Raw genomic sequence first — 24,419 nt, 5'->3', positions numbered from 1 at the left:
GTCTTCAAGCAAATGCTGCATGACTACTTAAAAAAAAAAATTCAACATTTTAATTTAAAGTTTTGAGTTCCAAATTCTATACCTTCCTGCCTCCCTTCTCTCCACCCTCCCTAAGACAGTAAGCTATCAGATACAGGTTATACATGTGCAGTTATGTAAAACATTCCTATATTAGTCATTTGGTACAAGAAGACTCAAAAGAAAAAAATAAAATAAAGTGAAAAATAGCATGCTTCAGTCTATATTCAAACAACATCAGTTCTTTCTCTGGAGGCAGATAGTATGCTTCATCATTAGTTCTTTGGGATTGTCTTGGATCATTGTATTGCTGAGAATAGATAAGTCATTCACAGGTCTTCATTGAATAATATTGCTGTTACTGTATACAATGTTCTCCTGGTTTTGTTCACTTCACTTTGTATCAGTTCATGTAAGTCTTTACAGGTTATTCTGAAATGTCATTTCTTATAGCACAATAATATTCCATTACAATCATATATCACAACATGTTCAGCCATTCCCCAATTGATGAGTATCCCTTTGATTTGCAATTCTTAGTCACCACAAAAAGAGTTGCTATAAATATTTTTGTATGAATAGGTCCTTCCCCCCCCCTTTTTTTAAGATGACATGACAACTTTTTAAAGTATGTTGTAGAGAGAATTATTTTCAGGTATGTGTTGGACTAGATGGACACTGAGTTCTCTTCTAACTCTGAAATTCTGTGATTTTATAACTCAGTAGAGTGTGAAAGACAGACAAAGGAACTTGCTACTTGGATTGCTGCAAGTATAATGAGTTCAATATTGGTACACTGTCATCAACTTTTGTTCTTCCTGATTTCCAAAGAAGTGTCAGATGGATACCATTGGAGATAAGAGTAGGAAAGGAGACTCGTCCTCCCCTTTCTCTCTCCTCAGTATACCTGGACCCTGAAGTGATCCATTCAATTACTGAGTGAGAACCTCATTGCCACCTGACTCGGGGACCACAGAGCACCCAACAGTAGGGAAATTGCTGGTCCAAATTCTGAGAGAGCGACAAGGGAAATCCAACTGTTCTCCACAGAGTAGCAAGATGAGCTAGGAGAGAGTGTGGCAGCCCTCAGGCAGGACAGAGTAGTTCAGCTTCTGTCCCCACTATTTTCCAAGTAGTCTCTGTAGTTATATATGAATAAAAATGGTAATGCATCATTTTGCAGTTGGACCTTCCAGTGAGGACGAGGAGGTCAGTTCCCATCTTCTCCTTCTTGTATCAGTGGGTACAGATCTTCGTTTGGTGCCACAGAGAAATGACTCCTGGGAGGTGGAGCAGGTTGATAGCAATTATAAAAACCTTGCCTTCCTAGCCCCAATACCATTCAGCACCTGTTGCTGTCAAAGAGTAATAGAATTTCAGAGGAGGAAGGGAAATTTAAATCTCATGTAATCAAACACCTCATTTTAAAGACAGAAAGTTCCATGCTCAGAACTGTATCTAAGAATTTTTGCACCTGTGCCAAATGCTCATGGTAAGTGGCATGAAGATCAGGTGTTGAAGATACGAAGAGACTTCAACCCAGCCCACCATAGAGGTGCTACTATCAAGGCTTTTGGTTCTATGATATGTAAGTCCCAGACAAAATCCAGACCTCCACAGATCCAGACTAGCAGAACATCAAAAAGTGCTGATAGCTTTGAGATGACTTGGATATTAATGAACTAACTTAGATAGGAATTGGTTGTTTCCAAAAAAAAAACACTATAAAAGTGAGACATCAAACCCCTGCCCCTCCCATCCTACCCCAGCACTCTTCCATTGGGTCCATGCTGCCTCCAGCTCCCATCTACGGGCACCAAACAGAAAAGCCTCAGGTAAGATGGAGCAACTGAGAAGTTCCTTGAGGTCAAGGTGGGGAGAGAATGAGTTCCATAAATGAGACATCACTTATGAAAAGGCCCAAAGGAAACAGTTGGAATGTCAGGCTGGAAACAGAGGTAGCAGTCATATTGTTAATGGCTTTAAATGACAAACTGAACATTTTGTGTTTCTTCCTAAAGGCAATAGGAAGCCATTGAAGATTTTTGAATGACCTGGGTGACATAGCCAGATTTGTGTTTTACGATTATCAATTTGGCAGCTGTGAGAAAGAGGTACTATTAGAAAACAAAGAAACTGGGGCAAAGAATACCAATTAGCAAGCTATTGCAGTAGTCCAGGCAAGAGATAATATTGGTAGGTTTTGTTTATAACATAAATCATTCCCTGAACATCTGCTGGCAGCATTAAGTAGATGAGCTAATCAAGGGCCACTATAATTTGTGATTATGACTCACTCAAGGCATTGTGAGAAAAAGATAAATATATCTTTTAAATTCTTCCCACAAAGATGTTTCTCTGCCAATCTATCAAAACTTTTTCATTATGCTTATGCTTGTATTGGAAGATTAGAAGACTCAACATTTTGTTATCTATTGCAATTTGTGTGGCTTTCTGAACCAGTCTGAGAGTGCAGAAGTGATGCTCATGAATACAATGTGACTTGTCAGCTGATTTGGTGAATTTGGGGCATTTAAGTAGGTAAGGAACATACTGAGGAAAAAAAAATAGTTCAGTACAATTGTCTACAGAAAGCATAAGACACAGATTAACCACCATTGTGGTATGGTGTGACTGGACTAGATCAATTGTTGAAACATCTAAGGGCACTCTGCAGCATCACCAAAAACAAACAAACAAATAAACAAAAAACCTCAGCTCAGAAACCAGAAATCCAACAGAGAGTAAAACAGCATTTAATAGTCATAACCATTGTTCCTCCTACCTAAGAAGTAATGTGTTCATAGTTAGTGTAAGCCAGCATTCCAAGCTTCTAAAAGTTGATATGTAGCTGCCTAGAGAAATTATACTTTTGGTTTTGTGACATTTTTATACATTGGAATATACTATTGCCCCTGTGTGTGAAGTGTTAACCACAACTACATCCTAAGTAGTTGGTTCAAATTTATTTCTTGACTGCCTTGTAATGGTAGGCAAGGACAGGGGTGGGATGTCAGCTGGCCAAGAATGCTAAGTTCATCACACCATGAGAGACGTGATAAGAGAACTGTGCTGAACATTAAGGTCACGTTGCCATGGGAGAGAGAAAAGAGAGAAGACACATGAGAATAATCACCTTCACATGAAAGAGGTCAAGGAGAAAGGTCAAAGGATTCTGGTGATTATTGGAAATTAGTTGTATTGATAGTATTATATGTGTGAGCTGGCATACACACTTATTAGTGATTAGTGATTAGCAAATGAACATCGAAGCATAGCCAACTAGAAACTAAAAGCAAATCATGATCCCATATGTTATGCTTATATCCAGTCAGCCGTATAGAAGGTTGCTTTGGGGGAGGTAAGATAAGCCTCATTCAGGGCTCTCGCACACTCTCTCTCTCTCTCTCTCTCTCTCTCTCTCTCTCAGATAAGATAGTGAACTTTGAATGAACAGGAGCAATAAGCCATGGCAATCATGGAATCTTAAAGCTGGAAAGATTAACTAGTTCACCTTTCCACCCAATACATGGATCTCCTCTACGACATTCCCAATAAGGGGTCAGTTAATGCTTAAAGAATTTCAATGATGGAGAATTCAGTACCTTATGAGTCTGCCTATAATTTTGGATAGTACCAATTGTTAGGAAGTTCTACCACACATTGAGCTGAAAGTTGCCTCCTTGTCGCTTCTACTCATTTGTCCCATTTCTCTTCCCTCTTTGGAGCTACATAAATCTAATCCTTCTTATTGAGACAATTAGGTGGCACAGTGGGTAGAGGACTGGGCTCAGAGTCAGAAAGACTTGAGTTTGCATCCAGCCTCAAAAACTATTAGCTGTGTGATCCTCAGCAAGTCACTCAACCTCTCTCTAACTCAGTTTCCTCCACTGTAAAGTAGGGATAATAATAGCACCTACCTCACAAGGTTGTTGGATGACTCAGATATTTGTAAAGTGCTTAGCACAGTGCCTGGCACATAGTATGTGCTTTTAAAATGCTTATTCCCTGCCCTTTCCCTTTCTTATTTATTTTTCAAACATCTGTAGAGAGCTATTAATAATGAACAGCTAATTTTACATAGCGCTTTAAGGTTTACAAAGAACTTTAAACACTTCATCTCATTTAATCCTCATGACTCTAGAAGATGGATGCTATTATTATACCCATTTTACAGATGAGGAGACTGAGGGAGGTCTCCCTGACTCCAAGCTTAGTGCTCTAATCATTAGGCACTGCTCTTCCTCCTAGGTCTTTACATAGTAATCATAGTAATTCAAATTCGTGTAACACTTCAAAGTTTTCAAAGTATTCATCTCATGTAACCGATAGCCTTAAGGCTGACGTGTATACAACTCTCCCCTTTTCCTGTGCTCTGCTTGTGTAGATGGTGGGAAGTTTTCTGGCCTTTGATGTGCAAGGACACTTTCAACCTCTAATTTCTCCCCCACCCCACACTGAGCATCAGGAGGCAGCTACTGGGCAAGTGCAATAGTTCCTAAGGCAAATTAAGTTGGATATGGCAGGGAGATAGTACAACCTGGAGCCATAGGGGAGAAAAGCTAATTGCACACTGACTTGTCACACAGACATGAATAGGGAAAGCAGGCCATTTGATCTAGAGAAAAACTAAGCTCACGCCTCCACTACAGCAATCATGAATTTGAAGAAGCCTATGTCCCAAAACATTTGCTGGGCAATGATACTTCACCTATTTTGGAACATTGCTAAATTGCTTTTGTTGCCATACTATTTTACTTCTCTGATTAAATACTTCACTTTTTCAGTGCTATTCCTTGACTGGGTCTGTTATCACAATGAACAAATGAATATGTAGAAGTTTCCAGTTTTTTCTCACCAGTGGAGACAAAACAAGCCAAATTACTATTGAAGCCCCCTTGACTCAAACCTACCACATTGAACAATTTTTACAACTCCTATGCACACCTAAAATCCTTTCATATTTAATGTAACCATACAAGTCAAAATGACAAAATCACTCATAATGTTACTTTTTAAGATTGGTAGCTGCTTAAATTTTCACAAATCGGGGTTTCTCAATTTTCTTAAGAATTTTTTCTCATAATTCTCAAGAAATTTCTCAAATTCTTATTTGTTGTTAGGTAATAGCTAAAAGAGTGCATGAGTTCCATGAACTTGTTTTAATATTTTGACAACTGCATTTTAATATGGTTTCCTTTATTTTATACATTTCAGATCATTATTCTGAGAAAGATTCCATAAGCTCTACCAGATTGCCAAAGGGGTCCACAACACACAAAAAAGTTAATAACCCCTGATCTAAAAGGATTGATTTGCACCTAGGCTAAAACACTAGATAAAACAACAGTACAATTAAATGAAGAGTGAATTTGTACCAGGAATTCAAGATTGGCTCAATATTAAAATCATAAACATAATGCCATATAAAAATAATAAAAACCATGATTGTATCAATAGATGCTGAAAAAGCTTTTGATAAAATACACCTCATTTAAAAAACAAAAACCAAACTGAACTTTTGGAATAAATGTACTTTTTCTTCAGATGTTAGGGAAAAGGAACAAGCATTTAAGCATCTACAATGTGCCAAGCCCTGTGCTAAGCCCTTTATAAATATCTCATTTGATTATGATTGACAATTCTATTAATATCATATTAGTACAGAAGCAGCATAATGTAGTAGATAGCAAGCTGGCCTTGTAATCAGAAGACCTGGGTTCAGATCCTGCCTCTGACTATGGGCACTTTTAATATCCCCAGAACTTTTTAAAAAGTTTTTTATTTATTGTTTTTAAGAATGGAGGGTTGGGAAGTAGGATACATTAGGAAGTGTAGGTGATTTTTTTTAAAAGGCTATCAATACTTATTAAAGTTTTATATATATAGTATATATATATATATATATATATATATATATATATACATACATGCGTATATATATACACATGTATGTGTATGTATATATATAATGTATATATACATGTGTATGTATATATAATGTATATATGTATGTATATACATGTATATATACATATATACATGTATATATGTATGTGTGTATATGTATATGTATATATATGTGTGTATATACACACATATATATACATATACATATATATATATATAGGCTAGGCAAGGGGTTAAATGCCTTGCTCAGGGTCACACAGCTAGTGTTATGTGTCTGAGGCCGCATTTGAACTCAGGTCCTCTTGAATTCAGGGCCGGCGCTTTATCCACTGTGCCGCCTAGCTGCCCCCAATAAAATATATTTTTTAAAATTTAGTGCTGTAAGGAGTTCTCTAAGACTAGAAGTAAGAGAAAAGTTGCTGTTTTGCATACTGGAGGGCTTCCCAATGGGCAATGAAATCAAAGATTAGCACTCCTCTAAAATTCACTTATTCATTCAATAAACATGCATTAAGCACCTGCTATGTACCAAGCACTGTGCTAAACACTGGGGTCACATGTAATATAATATAGCTTTTCCACAGCCGCATTTGAATTTAAGGCTGACAAACTCTGATTAAGATAACCTTTAAGAAACAAACATAAACACAATTTGTCTGCAAAAGCAAGAGAAAAGGTACAAGTTTGATCTGATACTCATCTTCATTACGTAAAGGTACTTCAGTGTTAATTAGTGTTATAGTATTAAAAATACTTAGTGTATGAATAAGAGAAACAAAAGGAGTCTGAGCCATTTTTCAAACATTTATGGCAGACTCAGGCACTTTGACAGTTCTTGATGAAAAGGATCATTACATCATCCTCTCCATCTCCACTCCCCCTAATAGTCTAGTTATCAGCAAATTTAAAGTAAAAATGGGTGATGGGAACATTTTTCAGCTTCTAAAAAGAAGAGCAAAAAATTTTAAGTAAATAAAACTGGTGACTGATCTATTAGACTCACCAAGAACAAATTATTGGAAGAACTCTATCTGAAAATAGCTCAAAAAACTGGAAAGCATTTTGGCACAAATTAGAGCAACATTTTATATCACATACCACAACAAGCTCTAAATGGATGAGTTGAATATAAGATTACATCATTTTAGAAAAAAATTATCGAGCATGAGTAATTTTTCACAATCAGCAAAAGGGAGAGAATAATCATAAAAGACAAAGTAAACTGTTATTTACTTAAAATCAAAAAGCTTTTGCACAATTTTAATGTAAATTGAATAAAAAGTCAAACTGTTGAGCAAGCTAAATCTTTGCATTTGATATCCCCGATAACCAAAGTCTAAGATCCAGGATAGATAGGGAACTGATACTAACATATAAAACCACAGCCATTCCGCAATAGGCAAGTGACCAAAGAATATGAAGTTTTCAAAACTGCAAATGATAAACCTTCTGAAAACAGGATCTAAATCACTGAAAAATGCAAAATAAAACAATTCTGAGGTTTCACTTCACAACCTGCAAACTGGCAGGTAAGATATAAATGGTAATGGTTAATATTCCTGAGCATGGGAAAAAATGGCATGCTAATACTCTGTTGATGCAGCTGTAAACTGGCCCAACTGCTCTGGAAAAAAAGTTGAAAATGATACAAGTGACTAAGGGGCTCACAGGTGCTTTGACCCAGCAATTCTATCCTTAAGCAGGAGGTGAAAAAACAAATAAAATATAAATCAAAAAAAAGTTTTAAAACAAAGTGGGTATCCATTGATTTAGGAAACAGCTGAAAAACTGGCACATAAATATAATTGATCATAGTGAAGAAATGACAAATTCAATGAAATCTGGAACAACACATATGAACTGATGGAGAGTAAGATAAGCAAACTCAGTATAACAAATATGACTCTAACAATGTAAGTGAATAAATCACTAAGAGGAAGTCAAAGACCTTTCTAATTCAGAAACCAGTAATAAGCCAGGTGAACACACAATGAAACCTGCCCCTCTTGACTGAGAAAAAGGGGATCACAATGGCAGTATGTTGCATACATTGTCTGATATGATCCCTTAACTGTTTTTCTTTGCTATAAGGGCTAAATTTGAGGGTGGATAGGATGAGGGTAAAGGTAAATCCAGAGACAATGGTGATGTAAAATGAAAAGGCATCATTTGAACTCATTTAGGAAAAACAAAACTATCATTAAATTGAGGGCTATCGTGTATAAAATTATTATGAAATATTTTCATGCTATGAAATTTTAAGACTATTTTTAGAGGAAACCAATAAAACAATACAAAATAATTATGTACACATATTAAATCTGACATCTCATTTTTCCAAAGTCAGTCATTTAACCCAACTCCCAATCTAAGGGTAAATGAAGAACAATGACTTAATTTAATAGGTATAAATGTTACTAATCTGGTGCACCAGGCATGAGGTAAAATCTCTATTACCTATTTATTTTTAAGTCATATTTGTGTTTTGAACTTCCAACTCACAATAAACTCTTAACATTTCCAATACACTGGTTCAGAGATGCTAATTCCACAGCAACAATGAATCAAAGGAAATACTAATAACTTAACAAGAATGAGTAGGGGAGCTAAGGAGGTAAGAAAAAAGGAGGCCAGGGTAGAACTGTCATTAACTACTGTATTCAATTCTTGTTCATTCTTTGATTTTTCAGGTAACAATCAACAGACCCAGGCAAATCTATGGAGATGTCTTTAAATTTTCATCACATACACTGACACAAATCATAAACACAAATAAAGAGTTTAGTCAGTCTCTAAAAACTTTTCAGTTCAATTAATCCATAGGGTTGCATTGTACTTCTTCACTCTGTTTCACTGATGGCACAGAAAGTGCTTCCGTTCTATTTCTGTTACGAATTCTTTTCCTTCTTTTCTTTTCAGGGGCAGAAGACTGGTTTGAATCTTGCACCTTCTTCTTTTTCTTCAGACAGCTAAGAGGATTGGGACCACTCACACCTTTGCGTTTCCTCTTCTTCTTCTGTTGAGGGGTTTTCACTAGACCTTGTTCTTCTTTGAGTTTCTTGATGCTCTGTTTCTGATGAACAGAGACAAGATGCTCTGATTCTGTTGCTTTGACAAAGGCAGTTGTTTTGGAAGAAGGTTTGTCCAAAACAACAGTGTTCTGAATGATAAACAAGAGAGGAACTCCAGGTGTTTTCTTTACTTGAAGGGATAAATTCTGGTCCTATGAAAAACACAAACATTAATCAGGTATTATTCAGGAGCACACTACAACCTACCAATACAACTGACGACCTCTGAAGGAAATTCTTTCTAAATACTTAATATCATTAAAACTGAAAGAGTCTTAGTTTTATTTCTCAGATTATTATGTGCCAGCGCAGAAGGCACTTATCAAACATCTAAAACAAAGATGAGGATGACAATGGGATTAATGGATGCTTTAAGGTTGGGAAAAGTAGATGGAAGTAAATGCTAGACAGGATAAATATCTTGTTTCAGTCAGCTGAATTGCTGAAGCTATTGAAAAGCAAAAATGTTTAACAAAAGCAGCATAAAACAATGTAAAAGAATATTTTAAATGAATTACGAGGAATTCAGAGGAACAAGGAAAGATGAATGCAGAGTGATGTAGGTGAAATTTGATAAACTTCAATGACCAATCTCATTCCCAAAGAACAGATTTGCCTCCTATCAGTACAGAGATAGTAAAGAGGTAAGAAGGCCACATGGCCATAGCTTCAGCTCGGGGGCCTCAGCGTGGAGCTGCTCTGACTGCAGGGACTCCAGGCACTGAAACTGCCCCAGCTGAAGGGGCTGTAGAGCCCAGGAGGGGGACAGGGCCATGCAGAGCCCCGCAACTCCCAAGGGAGGAAGAAGTCTGCAGCATGGTCCACTTCTGTTAAGTGTCTGGCTGTATAAGAATGTATAAGGCTGTATAAGAGCACTTGCTATCAGATGGAATGATTCTGTCAGCTGGTTGGACAGGTAAAAACTGGTTTGAGCAGTGTGGCTTCAACCCCCTAGGATGCATAAAGGCCCCCTAGGATGCACTAAAGCTAATCAACCCAGAGACTGGGTATTACTTCCATATCCCTCTCCCACCCAAATCTCTTGTTGGATGACACAGTTAAATTATTCCTTGCATCCTTATTCCTCATCAGGCAATTTAGAAAATCCCTCATTTCATCAGTGCAGCTATATTATTCTCTCTCTCTTTCTCTTTGGGTGAGGCAATTGAGGTTAAGTGCCTTGCCCAGAGTCACCCAACTAGTAAGTGTTATGTGTCTGAGGCTGCATTTGAACTCAGGTACTCCTGAATCCAGAGCTCTATTCACTGTGACACCTAACTGCCCCTATATTACTCTCTTGCCCTGAAGATGACAGAGCAGTCTCCTACTTGTGCTTTGCTGGCTCTTTTTCTAAAACTCTACATAGTTTGGGCCCTGAGGGCTTTGAGCCTTCAACCACAGTACAAAAGCCTAAATGGTGCTACATCCAGAAACCATCCTTCCATGAGTGAGAGCAGTGGAGGCTGCACATTGAGACTGTTCCCCGTTGACATATACTCCTGTTCCCCTTCTGAGTAGTAATAAAGTTGTGTTAACTGCTATTCCTATGCAGAGGGGCTAGGTAGTACAGTGGATAAAGTGCTGGGCCTAGGGTCAAAAAGACTTATCTTTCGAGTTCAAATCTCGCCTCAGACATTTACTAGCTGTGAAACCCTGGGCAAGTCACTTAATTCTGTTTGCCTCAGTTTCTTCATCTAGAAATGGAAATGGAAAACCACTCCAGTTATCTTTGCCAAGAAAACCCCAAATGGGTTCACGAAGAGTTGGAGGCAGTTGAAAAAAAAGACTGAACAACCAATTCCTATGTACCAATCCTGCTCTTCATCCAAAGTCTCTGGCACTATAGCTGGTCTTGCTTAATTGTTTTATTTTAAGGGAGGTTTCAATGGGAAGATGCATATTTGGAAGTTACTGTGGTATTTTTTTAAAAAAAGCAAAGCATCGATTATTTTTTATAGGCAATATTACCTGTGTTGCAACAAAAAAATGGTGAGGATTTCCATCTTCAATCATGGATAACAGACATTCAGCACCACTGACTGCATCTTTGAAATGGGAACAACTTCGAAGCTGACATCTTTGTGCAATTAGTTTTGCACCATATAACTCCTTCCCCAATGATTCTAATTCCTTTAACACACATCTGAAAAAAAAATTTGACTTTTAAATATTGGTAAGCATTTATAAGAGAAAGTTCTTTTAGACATATGACATTTTCAGGTCATATTTAGAATGTATTTTTTTTTCAAATAAAAGGTGTTAAAATTATACTTTTAGTCATAAATGCTATATGGTAAATCCAAACAAAAAATGAACTTAAAATGTTAACTTCCACCACCCCCATCCAAAAGAGAAAACCCTAGTTAAAAAAAAGTCAATCAACAAGGATTTATTAAACACCTACTTATTATGTGCCAGGAACTATGCTAGGCACTGTGGATACAAAGAAAAAAAGGAAAGTCACTACCTCAAAATACAGTCTATCAAGGAAAATAACAAGTACATCAAAGCAGACACAAAATAACCTTGGATGGGAAGGCATTAGCAGCTGCCAGGACCCAGCAGAGGATAGGGCTTGAACTGAAAAGCCTGGGACTACAGGAAGCTAGAAGACAAGGCACTGGATGTGTAGGGAACAGTAAGTAGCCAGTTACGGCTATACGTGGGGGTGGGAGGGAAGTTTTAAATATCAATCAGAGGAGTTTATATTTGATCCCATTAGTAAGAGGAAAGTACCAAAGTTTGTTGAGTGGGGGAGGGGAGGGAGAATGACAGATCAACATTCCACAAAAATTACTTTAGTGGTTGTGTGACAGGATGGACTGGAGTAGCAAGAAGCTCGAGGCAGAGAGACAAATCAATCAAACTCAAAAGCATTTATTAAGCACCTACTATATTCTGGGCATTGTGCTTGCAGCTAAAAATGTAAATACAAAGAATAAATAATCCATACTCACAAGAAGCTAAGTAATTAGTAGGCTATGCAACAGTCTGGAGACAGTTGACTAGAGTTTGAAGCAAAGCGGTGGTAGTGTGAATGGAGAGAAGGGGATGATTGCAAAAGATGTCACATAATTAGAAATGGTAAGATCTGATAACTGATTAGATATGTGGAGTGTCTAACAGTTAGAAGTCAAGGATGATAAAAAGTTTGTGAATGTGGTTGACTAGGATAGCAGTATACTGGGCCAAAAATATGGAAATTAGTTCAAAAGACAAGAGAGTAGGAGAGGATATGTAAGTTCTGTTTTGGACGCATTAAGTTTGAGATGATTATGAGATATCCAAGTTGAAATATCCAATAGATAGTTAGTAATGAGTGATTGGAGGTCAGAACTGAGACTTACTCGCAAAGAAATCATCTTTGAAACCATGTAAGCTAATTGGTCACTAAGTGAGAGAGTACAGAAAGACACCCCCCCCCGAAAAAAGAGTGCCTTGAGATACATCTACAATTAATGGATATGACATAAACAATGAACCAGTTAAAGTGTACTGAGAAGGTACAGTCAGGTAGGAGAACAAAGAGTGTGATAAAAAACCCAGTGAGAAGAGATCTAAGAGGTAAGGTGGAATAGTGTCAAATGCCAAAAAGAAATCAGAACAAATGAGAAAAACCTTGGATTTGGCAAATAGGTAACTAGTAATTTGAGCATAATAGTTTTAAATAAGTGACAGGGTTGGAAGCCAGAATGCATGGGGGAAAAACGTATCAAACAGAAAGATGAACATGAATACAAATTAGGTGAAACTAAATGCTTATATATTTTATATGTAATGTATATGTTAGATATACATATATAGATATACAAGAACATTCTATGAAAACATGAGATAGGAACAAGCAGGCTTTCAAACAGACCACATCTTTACCATTTCATAGTTATGTCAAAGATGTGGGGACTACAAGATCTCATTGTGCTTATTATTTGTCAATTACAAAACACTGCCTTTATAGGCTCTTTTACAAGGTGTCACTCATCTATAAATGATAAATTACCTTATTCAATGACTCTGATAAGGCAAGGCATACAAAAGGGAGATTTATAATTGTCCAAGGTGTTATTAACACTGTGTTGGAGAAGATCTAGTGCAGAGTATAAGTCAAGGAGGGATTCCCTAGATAGTAAAGTTCTCCAGATGCTCCTGTAGAGGGAAACATTGTGTTGGATTGCCAATACGATATCATCCTTGATCAAATTCTTATTTTCTTCAAATTTGATATTGTTCTTGTCTTTGCTCTAATAGGAATATATGTATGTGTGTGTAAGATAAGAAGTTCAAATGGAAAATGAGTTGAGCCCACAACTAAACAGGAGGAGGAAAACAGAATGGATTGAAAAGCTTCTTTAATGACCTCAAACTTCCCCTAGAAATAAAGGCTCTCCTTTTAAATAATATTCTACCCATAACTAATGCTATGAGTAACATTACAGTTTCTGGAGATTCATAAATGGTTATCACACAAAAGGTAATGGAAAGGCAAATGATGGGTGAGGATAGGTAATTTATACTAAAACTTTAAGTCACTAAATCTAACTGGACCTATTTTCCTCTCTAAAATGAAGTGGGTAGACTACATGCTCTTTGGAATGTTATTTTTCTCATTCCAACTCTAACGGTAAGACAGTGTACCCTCATATACAGATAAGGAACAATAAAACTCAAATTACATGTGAGTTCATTTGAGAGAAGGGAAATAAAGTGCTTTGTGAGATACAAGGAGAAAAAAAATTATCACCACAAAGAAACCTATTGGAAGGCTTCATCAAGAAGGGTCACTTGAGTTGGGATTTAAAGAATGGGTAGAAATACAAGCTAATTGGAAGAAGAACATTCCAGGAATAAGGTCCACGAAAGCAGAAACCTCTTATCTAAAGTATGTATATTTCCAATTGTCTAGTAGAGTCCTCAGAAAGTGTCTAATGAATGTGCAAAATGAATGCAAGAAATGATCTGTCCCTAACCACAAACAGCTTAATTTCCTATGCTACAAATATTACAGAATAGTCAACAAGACCTGAAATTTCATCTCTTTTCAGACTGTCATTTATATGCCTCAGTAGGCTGTTTCTATAGCAAAAATAAACTCTTAGATTATCTCACTTTAAGAAATGCCTGTTGATCAACTGACTCATGGCTAAACTTCTGGCGATATGCCTCTTTGCACTCAAGTAAGCCCATCCTAAGAAAAAAACTTTTTAAAGGGAGCTAAGTGGAGCAATACATGGAGTGCTAGATTTGGAGTCAGAAAGATCCAAGTTCAAATCCTGCCTCACTTAGTAGAAATGTGATGCTGGGCAAGTCCCTTAACCTCTCTTGGTTCCAGTGTTACCAACTCTAAAGTGCAAACAGTAACAGCCTTGCCTCACTGGGTCGCTGAGGCACTTCGGTTTCTCTGCCTCAGTTTCCCAATCAGTAAAAGGATAAAAAGATAAAAAAGATAAAAAGGATCAAAAATCAGTAAAAGCATGGGGGGGTAGTGAGGATCAAATGAGATAACGTCTCCCTTCGAAGATATGAAAGCGCTACACAAACACTAGGTTTGGGTTCCTCCGTCAGAGTCTTTACAGAATTCGATGTAAACTCTGAGCCAAAATGAGATAACGGGGGAGACTTCGGTGGATGCATGGATTAGGCCAGAGAGATGGCTCTCTGGGCTGGAGGAGGATGCTGTCAATTCAAATACACGCCCCGCCCCCCTCCCCATTCCCGGCCCCAACCTTCCTACCACTTAAGTTAGAGGACAACTGTCCTCCAGCACAGTAAATAACACTTCAACGTTTCCAGTTGGTACAGCTCTTTATGGTTGACAAAGCCCCATCCTCACACAGAGCCTGGTAATATCGTCATCCCCATTTTAGAGATGAGGAAACTGAGGCTGGGAGAGGAGGGCGACTCGCGCAGCGTCACACACAGAGGCAGGCGAGCCCGGAACCCCGGGTGCTGACCTTCCCCCACACCCGCACGCCCCCCCCCCGGCGCCTCCCCGCTGCCCCGCGGCCTCCAGGGCCCGCCGCCCGGGCCGACCTGGTGGTGCAGAGCTGCGTCTCCCCCATGAGGTAGCGGGGCAGCTGCTCACGGAGCTGGATGCGGCCCCGCAGCGCCGCCTGACAGAACGTGCCGTCCAGCAGCAGCTGGTACGGCTCCCGGACGCCGAAGTTGTAGCGGAAGAAGCCGAGGTGCTTCTTCGCGTGCTTCTGCCGCGTGATCTTCATGGCTGCTCGGCCGCGCGCTCACAGGAGAGAGGCAGAGACGGCCGCCCCGCCTCAGGAGCCGAGAGCCGGGAGTCGCCACACCAACAACGGCCAGACCCGGCTTCAGCAGGAAGCGAAGCTCGTGCCTCACGTTTCCGGCCGGCCGGAAGCTCCGCGAGAAAACTTGCCATACACTAGCCCTCATCCCGAAGCGCGCTTCTTTTGCGACTGCGCGCTGCCGAAAGGACGGGGCGTCTAGGAGGGCGGAGCTTGAATCTTGAAGCGCCGCGCGCTGATTGCGCAAGCGCAGTCTTTTTACATCCTTCCCTTCTGCGGGGGCAGGGCGTCACTGGTCCTGGCTTTGGCTCTGACCCTGGGGTATTAGTGAGTTAATAGTAACTGGGGTGTGAGTGCTTCCACCGCCAAACAACGTACTCATGTGCAAACGTACATTAGGGTTAGAGATCATAGGATCATAGGTCTAGAACTGGAAAAGGAGTTTAGAATCAAGTTAAGTCAACAAGTATTTATTGCTTGTGGGTAGACACTTAAATGCTTGTTGATCATCTGATTGATGGCCAAACTTCAGGTGTTGTGCCTCTTTGCTCTCAAGCTCTCAAGATCCTAAGAAAAAAAGAAGTCCTTTAAAGCCAGCTAGGTGGAGTAGTGCATGAAGTGCTAGATTTGTAGTAAGAAAGACCTGGGTTCAAATCCTGTCTGCCGGACACTGTTAAGGGGTGAGGATACAAAGAATGAAATGGTTCCTACTCCCAAGAAGTTCCCTAATGATAGACAACATGCAGCAACTATGTTCTGTCTGTCTGTCTATCTATCTATCTATCTATCTATCTATATCTACAGGATAAATTGGAGATAATTTCAGATCTAGCATAAAGGGAGACGGGAAAGATTTCTTGCACAAGATTGGTTTTTAGCAGAGATTTATAGGAAGCCAGGAAAGCTGGGAGGCAGAGATGCAGAGGGACAGAATTCCAGGCAGGGGGGACACCCGGTGAAAATAATCTGCATCTGGAGATAGAGTGTCTTGTGTGAGGAACAGCAAGGAGGGACAATGTCACTGGTGGAGGGCAGGGAGGAGAGTGAAGTGTAAGATGATTGGAAGTGTAGGAAGGCTTTAAATACCAAATAGAATATTTTATATTTGATCCTGAGAGAGCCAATAGAGTTTATTGATTAGGAAGGTGACATGGCCAGACCTTCTTTTTAGAAGGTCAGTTTGACAGGTGAGCATGGACCAGAGGGAGAGAAACTTCGGACAGGGAGTACAATTAGAAGGCTATTCTAATAGTCCAGATATGAGGTAAGGAGGACCTGCCCCAGGGTGACAGATGTGTGAGAAGGGTGTATATAAGGAGAGATGTCAAGGCATAAATAAAGAGATTTGGCAAACCATTGGCTGTATGGGGGGAGTAAGACTGAGAAGTCAAGGATGACACCTATGCTGTGAGCTTACATCATTGGGACATTTGATGGTGGTAAGTTAGGAAGAGGAGAAGGTTTTGGAGGAAAGATGAGTTCAGTTTTGGACTCGTTGAATTTAAGATCTATAAGACATCCAGCTTGAGATGTCCAATGGGTATATGTATATGAGTGCATATATGCACATGTATGTGTGTATATGTATCTATACACACATACATATTTGCAAACATATAAATAAATCATAAGATTAGAGCTGGAGAGGTTAATAAGGTCAGAGATCTAGCTTGAAAGGGAGTTTAGAGATCATTTAACAAAAGCCTCTCATTTTATAAATAAAGTAACTAAGGCACGGAGATGCTGAGAGATTTGCCCAATGTGGGCAAAGTACTTAGTAAGCTGGTAGTAAGTGGCAAAATTAGTAATGAGAACCCAGAATCAGCGTTTAAACCCAAGTCAGATGATTTTCCAAATATAGGGCTCTTTCTACTTCAAATAAGAATATGTTTGTAAAGCACTTAGTACAATGTCTAGCATGTAATAGGCACTGTACAAGTGCATGTTCCCTTCTCTTCTCCCCACTTCACCAAGTTGCCTCCATCATACAATATGAATGGAATAGAATGTCAGCTTATTTAATATTTTGGGTTTTGTCCTTGCATCTCCTGCACTTAAAACATTCCTGGCATATAGAAGGAGGCACCTAATAATGCTTATTGGATTGGATTAAATTAAATATAAATTAAATTATATGAATTAAGTATGAATACCTGTTCTTCCACTTCTACTACGCATAAAGGTTTGATTTTTAATAATGAAAGCTGACATTTATTTAGTACTTTGTATTCATTGTCTCATTTGTTCCATATAACAACCCTGCCAGGTGGGCGCTGTTGTTGTCTCCAGTTTGCAAGTAAAGAAACTGAGACTGAAAGGTTAATTGATTAGCCAGGGTCATATAGTTACTAGGTATCTGAGGCAGAATTCAAACCATGCTTTTATAATCCTAAATCTTATTCTCTATCCAGTATGCAACACTGCCTTTTTAAAGACATGCAGTTGTGGTATAATGAAAAAAACTTTAGAATGACAGGCAAACGTCCTCTGCTTCAATCTGGACTGCCAGATATACTCTGCGTCTGTCTGTCTATCTGTCTGTCTGTCTCAGGGGGTAGGGGATGGGAATTGTGACCAGGAACTTGGGCAGGTTATCTTTCTGAACCTCACTTTCCTCACTTGTAAATGATGCAGTTGGGTTACTCTATAACAATTCATCCTTCAAAAGGAAGTATGGGGCTCCTCCAAATTTAAGAATTTGTTTTTTACATACACACACATACACACACACACACGTGTATATACATACACTTATGTATATTCACACGTATATACACACACATATATATGCAGGTGTATATATATGTGTGTGCGCGTGTGTGTGTGTGTGTGTGTGTGTGTGTGTATACATGCACATACATATAAAAATATAAATACACACATTTACTAGACCTGATATTTTATCAGTATACAGAAGATGCCCTTATGGAAATTCCTCTACCTATTCAGATTAATACCTGCAGTTTAATTGTCTTAGAATTTACTATAGTTAGTGAGAAGTTATGTTACTTGACTATGCTCACCTGACCAGTATTTGCTAAATGTAGAACTTGAACCCAGGGCTTTCTGACTCCAGGGAAACCTTTCTAGTCCCTGTACCATAATGCCTCTCAGAAATAATAAGAATTTATATGGAACTTTATAGTTTACAAAATGATTTTCTTAACAGCAATACTCTGAAATAAATGGTACAAGTAATAATTATTGCACTTATAAAAATTGTTACAGATCTATTTACTGCCGCCCTGGCAGTCACACCATTACCACTTGTTTCATTCACACCCCAGATTCTGGGTCTACTTGTATCTCCTAAAGCATTCTTTCCTTATCCAAAATCACAGAGGTCTCAAAAGTATGGCATTTACAAAGGGAAATCTTGTCTAGATAAGAGGATAGAGAGAGACAGAGAGAGGAAGAAGAAGGTGAAGGAGGAGGAAGAAGAGGGGAGAGGGAGAGAAGGAAGGAAAAGAGGAAAGAAGGCAGGAAGAAAGGGAGGAAGGGAGGGAGGAAGGAAGGGAAGAATGGAAGATCAAAAGTACAGAGGCTGTACTGACTTTCTCATTCATTATTGCTCCTCAAAATTATTACTCTTTTATGAAGGTGGCTACGACCTAGAGTCTGTAAACAATTTCTCAAGTCATTATGAGCCAGTAGTCTTAATACTTAACTGGAATATTCAGACTTCGTTGTTATTATTTCCCAAATATGATATGGCCATGAAGGAAGAGAGTAGGACCCAGAACCTGCATACTGTCCCTCAGGCCTTTGGTGCATAGAGGGCTAGGTGTGTCTGTATTCACTAGTAATATAAAGGTCTCATAACATTGTGACTGTCACTCTCTAGTAAGAGAAGGACAGTGTGGTATAATGTGTATCATAGTGAACTTGGGAAAAGCTGGGTTCAAACTACAGCTCTGACATTTCCTAGCTGTGCCTAGCTGTGTAACCATATTCAAGTTATTTCACCTGTCTAAGCCTCAGTTCTCTGATTTCTAGAATGAGGGAACTGGGTCCAAATAACCCCTAAAATCCCTTCCAGCTCTAAACCTGCGATCCTAGTACTGCCCTCAAGTCCAGGTTTAGCTCCCCTATTGGAGACTCACATGATTCAACCTCTCTGACCTGTTTTCACCTCACCCCAGACTCATTCCTTTCCAGATGGCACCCTGGATTTCCTCACCTCCTTTTCCCACTTATTTTGAAGCCTGGCTGAAACCCTAGAATTTACACATGAGAGAAACTCACCCCCACTCCTGCAGATGCTCTTTCCCTCTCTTTCATTGGATGCCTCCTCCTCTTAAGGACTTCCACTTAAGGTGGGTGCCCAGACCAGCCATGTCTCATTCCTCTGCAGGCTCCCCAATCTCCAGACTTTCTCCACTCAAAGCACCCAAGTACCTTCTCCTACTGTTACCATTGTCAACTTCCTTTTCTATGCTGTCTTCCCTCACTAGAATGTATGCTTCTGATGGCTGGGACTTGTTATTTTTCTGTTTGTAAGTGTATTTCCAACAGTTAGCAAAGTTCTTGGCACATAGTAAGCGTTTAATAAATGCTTGCTGACTTGACTAGTGGAAAGAATCATGGATTCTTATTGGTGGAGATGAATCCCTTGCCCTGAATGAGGAGTGGGGCAGTGTTGACAACAGCAAGAAAGCTCCAGCCTTCTTCAGTTCTTTTTGTGACTCTTCAAGCTTTGAGTCACTTCAGGTGTTTCTGGCTTCCAGCTTTGAGAAGGAAGATGGAATAGGTCAACCCCATTCCAGGTTGCTGAAGGAAAAGACTCAGGGAAGACATGTGAGGAGCTGACATGTTGGCCCTGTCCCCAGATTGCTTTTCCTCTTGAATGAGATCAAGAACAGTCTCTCTTGGTTGAGTTATCTCATTCCCAATAGAAAAGCTCTTACATTCTGTATTATCTGATATGTATCTTCTCTGTTTTGCTATGATTTGGATCAGGGGTAGGGAACCTGAGGCCTCAAGGCCGTATGTGGCCTTCTAGGTCCTTGGGTGTGGCCTTTTGACTGAGTCCAAGTTTTACAGAACAAATCCTTTTATTAAGGATTAATTATAAGATGTCGCAAGTTCCCCACTCCTGACTTAGAGAAATGGGTTTCTTTGCTATTTGCTATATGTATTTGTTGTGGAAAAGGTCATAGGAAGAGAAGGGGTCAAGCCTTGGATATAGAGCTTGGGATAATGATGACAGAGAATTCAGAAGTCAGATTGAACCAAATCATACTCCCTAGACTAATAATATTTAAGGAAACAGATAGATATAATTCTAGTCTAGTACCTCCTCTCTCTGAGGAGAGCAGAGTGGCCTCTGACCCCAACTCCCTGCTTCCCCTCCTGGCAAAAATTAAAGTCTCCCTTAGAGAGGGGTGTGTCAGTAAAAAGCTGGAGATGTCTATTCTGCCTCCCTTTGCGCTACAGGTATGACAACCCTCACTACCAGTGGACCTCTCTACACTTAATGGCCTTTCCCTACAGAAATATTTCCCTATTACATTTTAATCTACTTCAGGGACACTCAGAAGTGTTGTGGGCTGTATGTAGCCAACAGGCTACTGTGAGTTTGACACCTCTGAGCTAAGAGTCCTAGGTACTAGTACCAGCCTTGCCTGGTACTAGTGTACAGGGTACTAGTACCATTTCCTATGTGACTTTGGACACACTTAAAATCTCTGAGTCTCAGGGTTTACTGAAATGGGGGGAGAAGAGTCATGTGCCAGGTCCAGGGTCAGAAATGGAGAATAAACAGAAATCCAGAGAAAAGTAGGTACTATAGCCAAATCAGAGTGATCATTGCCCATTTCAGTAAGGAGTGGAGTGCCCCAGAACTGAGGTAGAGGAAGAATACTATTAGTAGGAGCCAATCAGAGTCTTCAGTGTCTAGCCTAGACAGGGGACTCCAGGAGTGCCATGAGTCCTCCCGTCCTTGCAGGAGGTGGAAAGGGATGTTTGGGAATTGGAGCACCTCAACTTTGTTTCCTTGAACTTGAGGGTTTTGATTCACTTACAGAGTGGGGGTTGGTGATGCCTGGTCTATGAAGAAATCACAGACTCCCTGCCCATAGGAGTTTCTTAGATGTATTTGGCTTTATTTCTTTCTAGTATTGTGATTAAAAAACCACGTACAATTTATACCTTTGCATATGATTTAAGCTGAAGTATAACAAGGACAGCAAAAGGGTATGGTTTTCCAAAGTGTAAAGTAGAAACAAGGAGCCAAGAGCCTGTTGAATAAATCTACATTAAACCTTTAGTCCAGAGTTCTCAACCTAGAGTCTATGGCCTGGGATATGGGGATAGATTTCAGGAGTTCCATGAATTTGGAGAGGAAAAAAATCGTATCTTTAGTTTCACTAACCTTTAACTGAAATTTACCATGTCCCTCCATTATTTAATTTTTAAAAAAAATTATTCTGAGAAGAGGTCCACAGGCTTCACTAGACTGCCAAAGGGTCCATGACAAAAAAACAAAACAAAACACCAAAAAAAAAAAAACCCAATAAACCTATCTGTTTTAGACTAACAAGCTTAACACTGCCAAACCCCAAAAAAGTACAGCAAGGAGTGAGAAAACTAGCTCTTAGCTACAAAGAGCTTGATTTTACCTTAGGGAGCCCTCTGGCATTAGATGAAGCAGAGAACGATTAAGGTGAGGATTAAGTTGAAAACTTTTGGTCCTTATCACTGAGAAAGATCAGGCAACTAGTCATCAGTGGTCTTTAATGATTAAATTTTTTTAAGCCCTAAGCCTGTATTAGTAATATATGTGACTTTCCTGTGTTAAAGAAATAGTTGGAGAGGCAATTGAGTAGTGAGTGATTTTCTAGATATATCTGAAATAGGTTATTTACTGATCTAACCATTTTCAGCATTATCATTTCCAGAATTACTTAATTTTTTTTTCTTTGTGGGTTGTCATGACCAGAGGATTCACCACTAAGTGAATTCCAAGTCATTGAAGGGGCATGGGAGAAAACTATGGTGGGCACTGAGTAGGTTACAACAGTAGGTTGCAACAATGAATTGCATAGCTGAAGCAGGGTAGAGGATGCCATCAGAAGGTTGTACAACCAAAAAAGGAGGTAATAAGTGTTATACCGAGAAATTAGTGAGTTGACCCAGACTAATTTAAATTGTGGACTTTATTATATTAGTGCGCGGCTGCCAGGGGTATTCACATCCAAATCAAGCAGCCCCCATCAGGGGTCGAGCTAGGGTTTATATAGGGAGTATCCAGGACAGGCAGGGGGATGGATCTTTGAAGTCTGGCAAGAGGAAGAGTTTTTGGGCTGGTCAAGGACACCCCTCTCCCTCTGTCTACACATGATAATGCTCTGCAACAAAGGAAAAAACTTTCTCACAATGGAGGCTTCCAGAGATATGATCTGAGGGCTGGGGCCTGAGCAGCCAGATAAGGGTCGTGCTGAGGCCCATGCATGAATACTGCTAGGCACAGTGTCCTTGGGCTGGGGAGTGGTTGTCAGAGACAGTGTTTCTGAGACTAGGGAGGCATTTTGGGGGCAAAAGTATAAGCACAAGCACCCGAGCACCCCATCATTACAGGTCAGGGATCACACAAACCAGACCAGGTGTCCTGGTCTCTGGTGTAAACATAATTATCTAAAGCCATTATGTTGCAAGTTTTCTTATCCATTTGCGTTGGAGGTATGGGCTATGCTTAAGCTATGCAAGAGTACATTTCACTATTGTTTAGATTTAGGAGGAAAGAGGTCTGGGGCAAGATTAAGCAGCAACTTCTGCTTTCCATGGCCTAAAGGGTCCTACTACCTAAATGGTAAAATAGTGTTCTGCATTACAGTAAGAGCAAGGGATAACCAGTGACCAATCTCTAGGCTCCATTGGTATCCATGCAATGCCAAGATATTTAGAAAAATGCCCCCGTATTGAGCAGCATCTTGTGACTGTTTTATAGGAAGACATGAATAAGATTTTCAAAGGATAAGAAGGCTTGGATATATTTCAATGTGTACTATTGAAAGGAGAACCCATATCTATGTGGGATCACAGATCAATAGTACTTAGTAGTAGATAAGTTTAAGACAATCCTTCCTTCTATTAAGAGATTGAAATTTAGTGACTTTTATTGATTCACTCCTTTTAAGCTTTGCTTTAGGCACTGGCAATAATCATCCCTATTGCTTTGTAGGTTATTAATTTGTATAGAAAATTAATAATCTATGAAGCACATGAATTTATTTTTAATGGCACTGGGGATAAAATTGTGGAGAGAGTTGTGTGGACACCCGAGTCACTCCTAAGCCAAATTATGTATCTGAATATTGTTATTGGAATCCCTTTATCTCCTCCTACTTCCAATGATATCTTCTCCAAATTCCCTTCTGTCTCTTCTCCCCACATCCTCTATTCTATCCTGCCTCGTCTTTCTACTTATCCCTACTAATTTGTTGAGTTGTGGCTAACAGTGAATAAAATCTGGCCCTTCCTTGTGGTATTTTGAATAGGAGCTCTACCAGTTTATTGCCCAAACTCAGTTTATAAGGCAGTTAGTTCTATAAAGAGTTCTTTATTGTTTTTCCTTGAATAGGGTCCAAGGTGAACAAATTTTGACCTATATTGAATAAGGTTTTCAAGGAAGATATAATCTAGATATTGAGCATTCATTCTTATCACAAAATCACCAAACATTTAACACAGTTCATTATGCTTGGCTAAAGCAAAAGGCCAGAAAGCAGACTTGAGTTTTATTGGTAAATGTGTTTGGAAAAAAATGCCCGTGGTCCTGGAGAAGGGGCGTCTGGAGACCTGGGCTCCAAGCCTGGCTTTTTTACTTTCTACCTGTGGTTCTTTATCAAATCACTTCAGTGCTGTGGGTCTCCATTTTCTCATTTATAAAATGAGAGGCTTGAACTGCATAACTTCCATTGTCCCTTCTAGCTCTAAATTTATAAATACTATATTTTCCATTTCTCAGAGCCTTATTCTATGTACTTTCTCACAAAGATAGTGGGGAATGGGAACTCAAATCATTTTCAAGGTAAAGCTAACCAAATCCTCTTTATATTCTATAAGAATTCTTTTGACATTTAAGCTTTTCTTTCTTTTGAAAATATAAAAGATAAGACTGATTTCAGGATGACAGTTGGAGACATCTATTGGAAAAGGCTAGTTA

The 24,419-nt window shown here is 39.3% G+C and overlaps 1 protein-coding gene across 1 annotated transcript; it reads right to left on the bottom strand.

Moving 5' to 3' along the window:
* Positions 1-5,175: 5,175 nt before the first annotated feature.
* UTP23 (UTP23 small subunit processome component) lies at positions 5,176-15,447 on the bottom strand. Its single transcript, XM_020965436.2, has 3 exons — positions 15,030-15,447; positions 10,968-11,142; positions 5,176-9,151 (listed from the first exon to the last, which is right to left on the bottom strand). Exons 1-3 carry the CDS (start codon positions 15,215-15,217, stop codon positions 8,741-8,743), a joined length of 774 nt encoding a protein of 257 aa, XP_020821095.1. The 5' UTR covers positions 15,218-15,447; the 3' UTR covers positions 5,176-8,740.
* Between the last annotated feature and the right edge of the window lie 8,972 nt (positions 15,448-24,419).

This window comes from Phascolarctos cinereus, unplaced genomic scaffold (assembly GCF_003287225.1).
Source record: "Phascolarctos cinereus isolate Bilbo 61053 unplaced genomic scaffold, phaCin_HiC Scaffold_4;HRSCAF=312, whole genome shotgun sequence".
NCBI classification, from domain to species: domain Eukaryota; kingdom Metazoa; phylum Chordata; class Mammalia; order Diprotodontia; family Phascolarctidae; genus Phascolarctos; species Phascolarctos cinereus.
This window is presented reverse-complemented; position numbering and strand designations above follow the sequence as displayed.

Coding starts and splice junctions, on each gene's coding strand:
- UTP23 (XM_020965436.2), bottom strand. CDS start 15,217: ATGAAGATCACGCGGCAGAAGCACGCGAAGAAGCACCTCGGCTTCTTC. Junction 11,143..15,029: donor ACGCAGCTCTGCACCACCAG/GTCGGCCCGGGC, acceptor TTTTTTTTTCAG/ATGTGTGTTAAAGGAATTAG. Junction 9,152..10,967: donor ATTTTTTTGTTGCAACACAG/GTAATATTGCCT, acceptor TGTTTTTCATAG/GACCAGAATTTATCCCTTCA.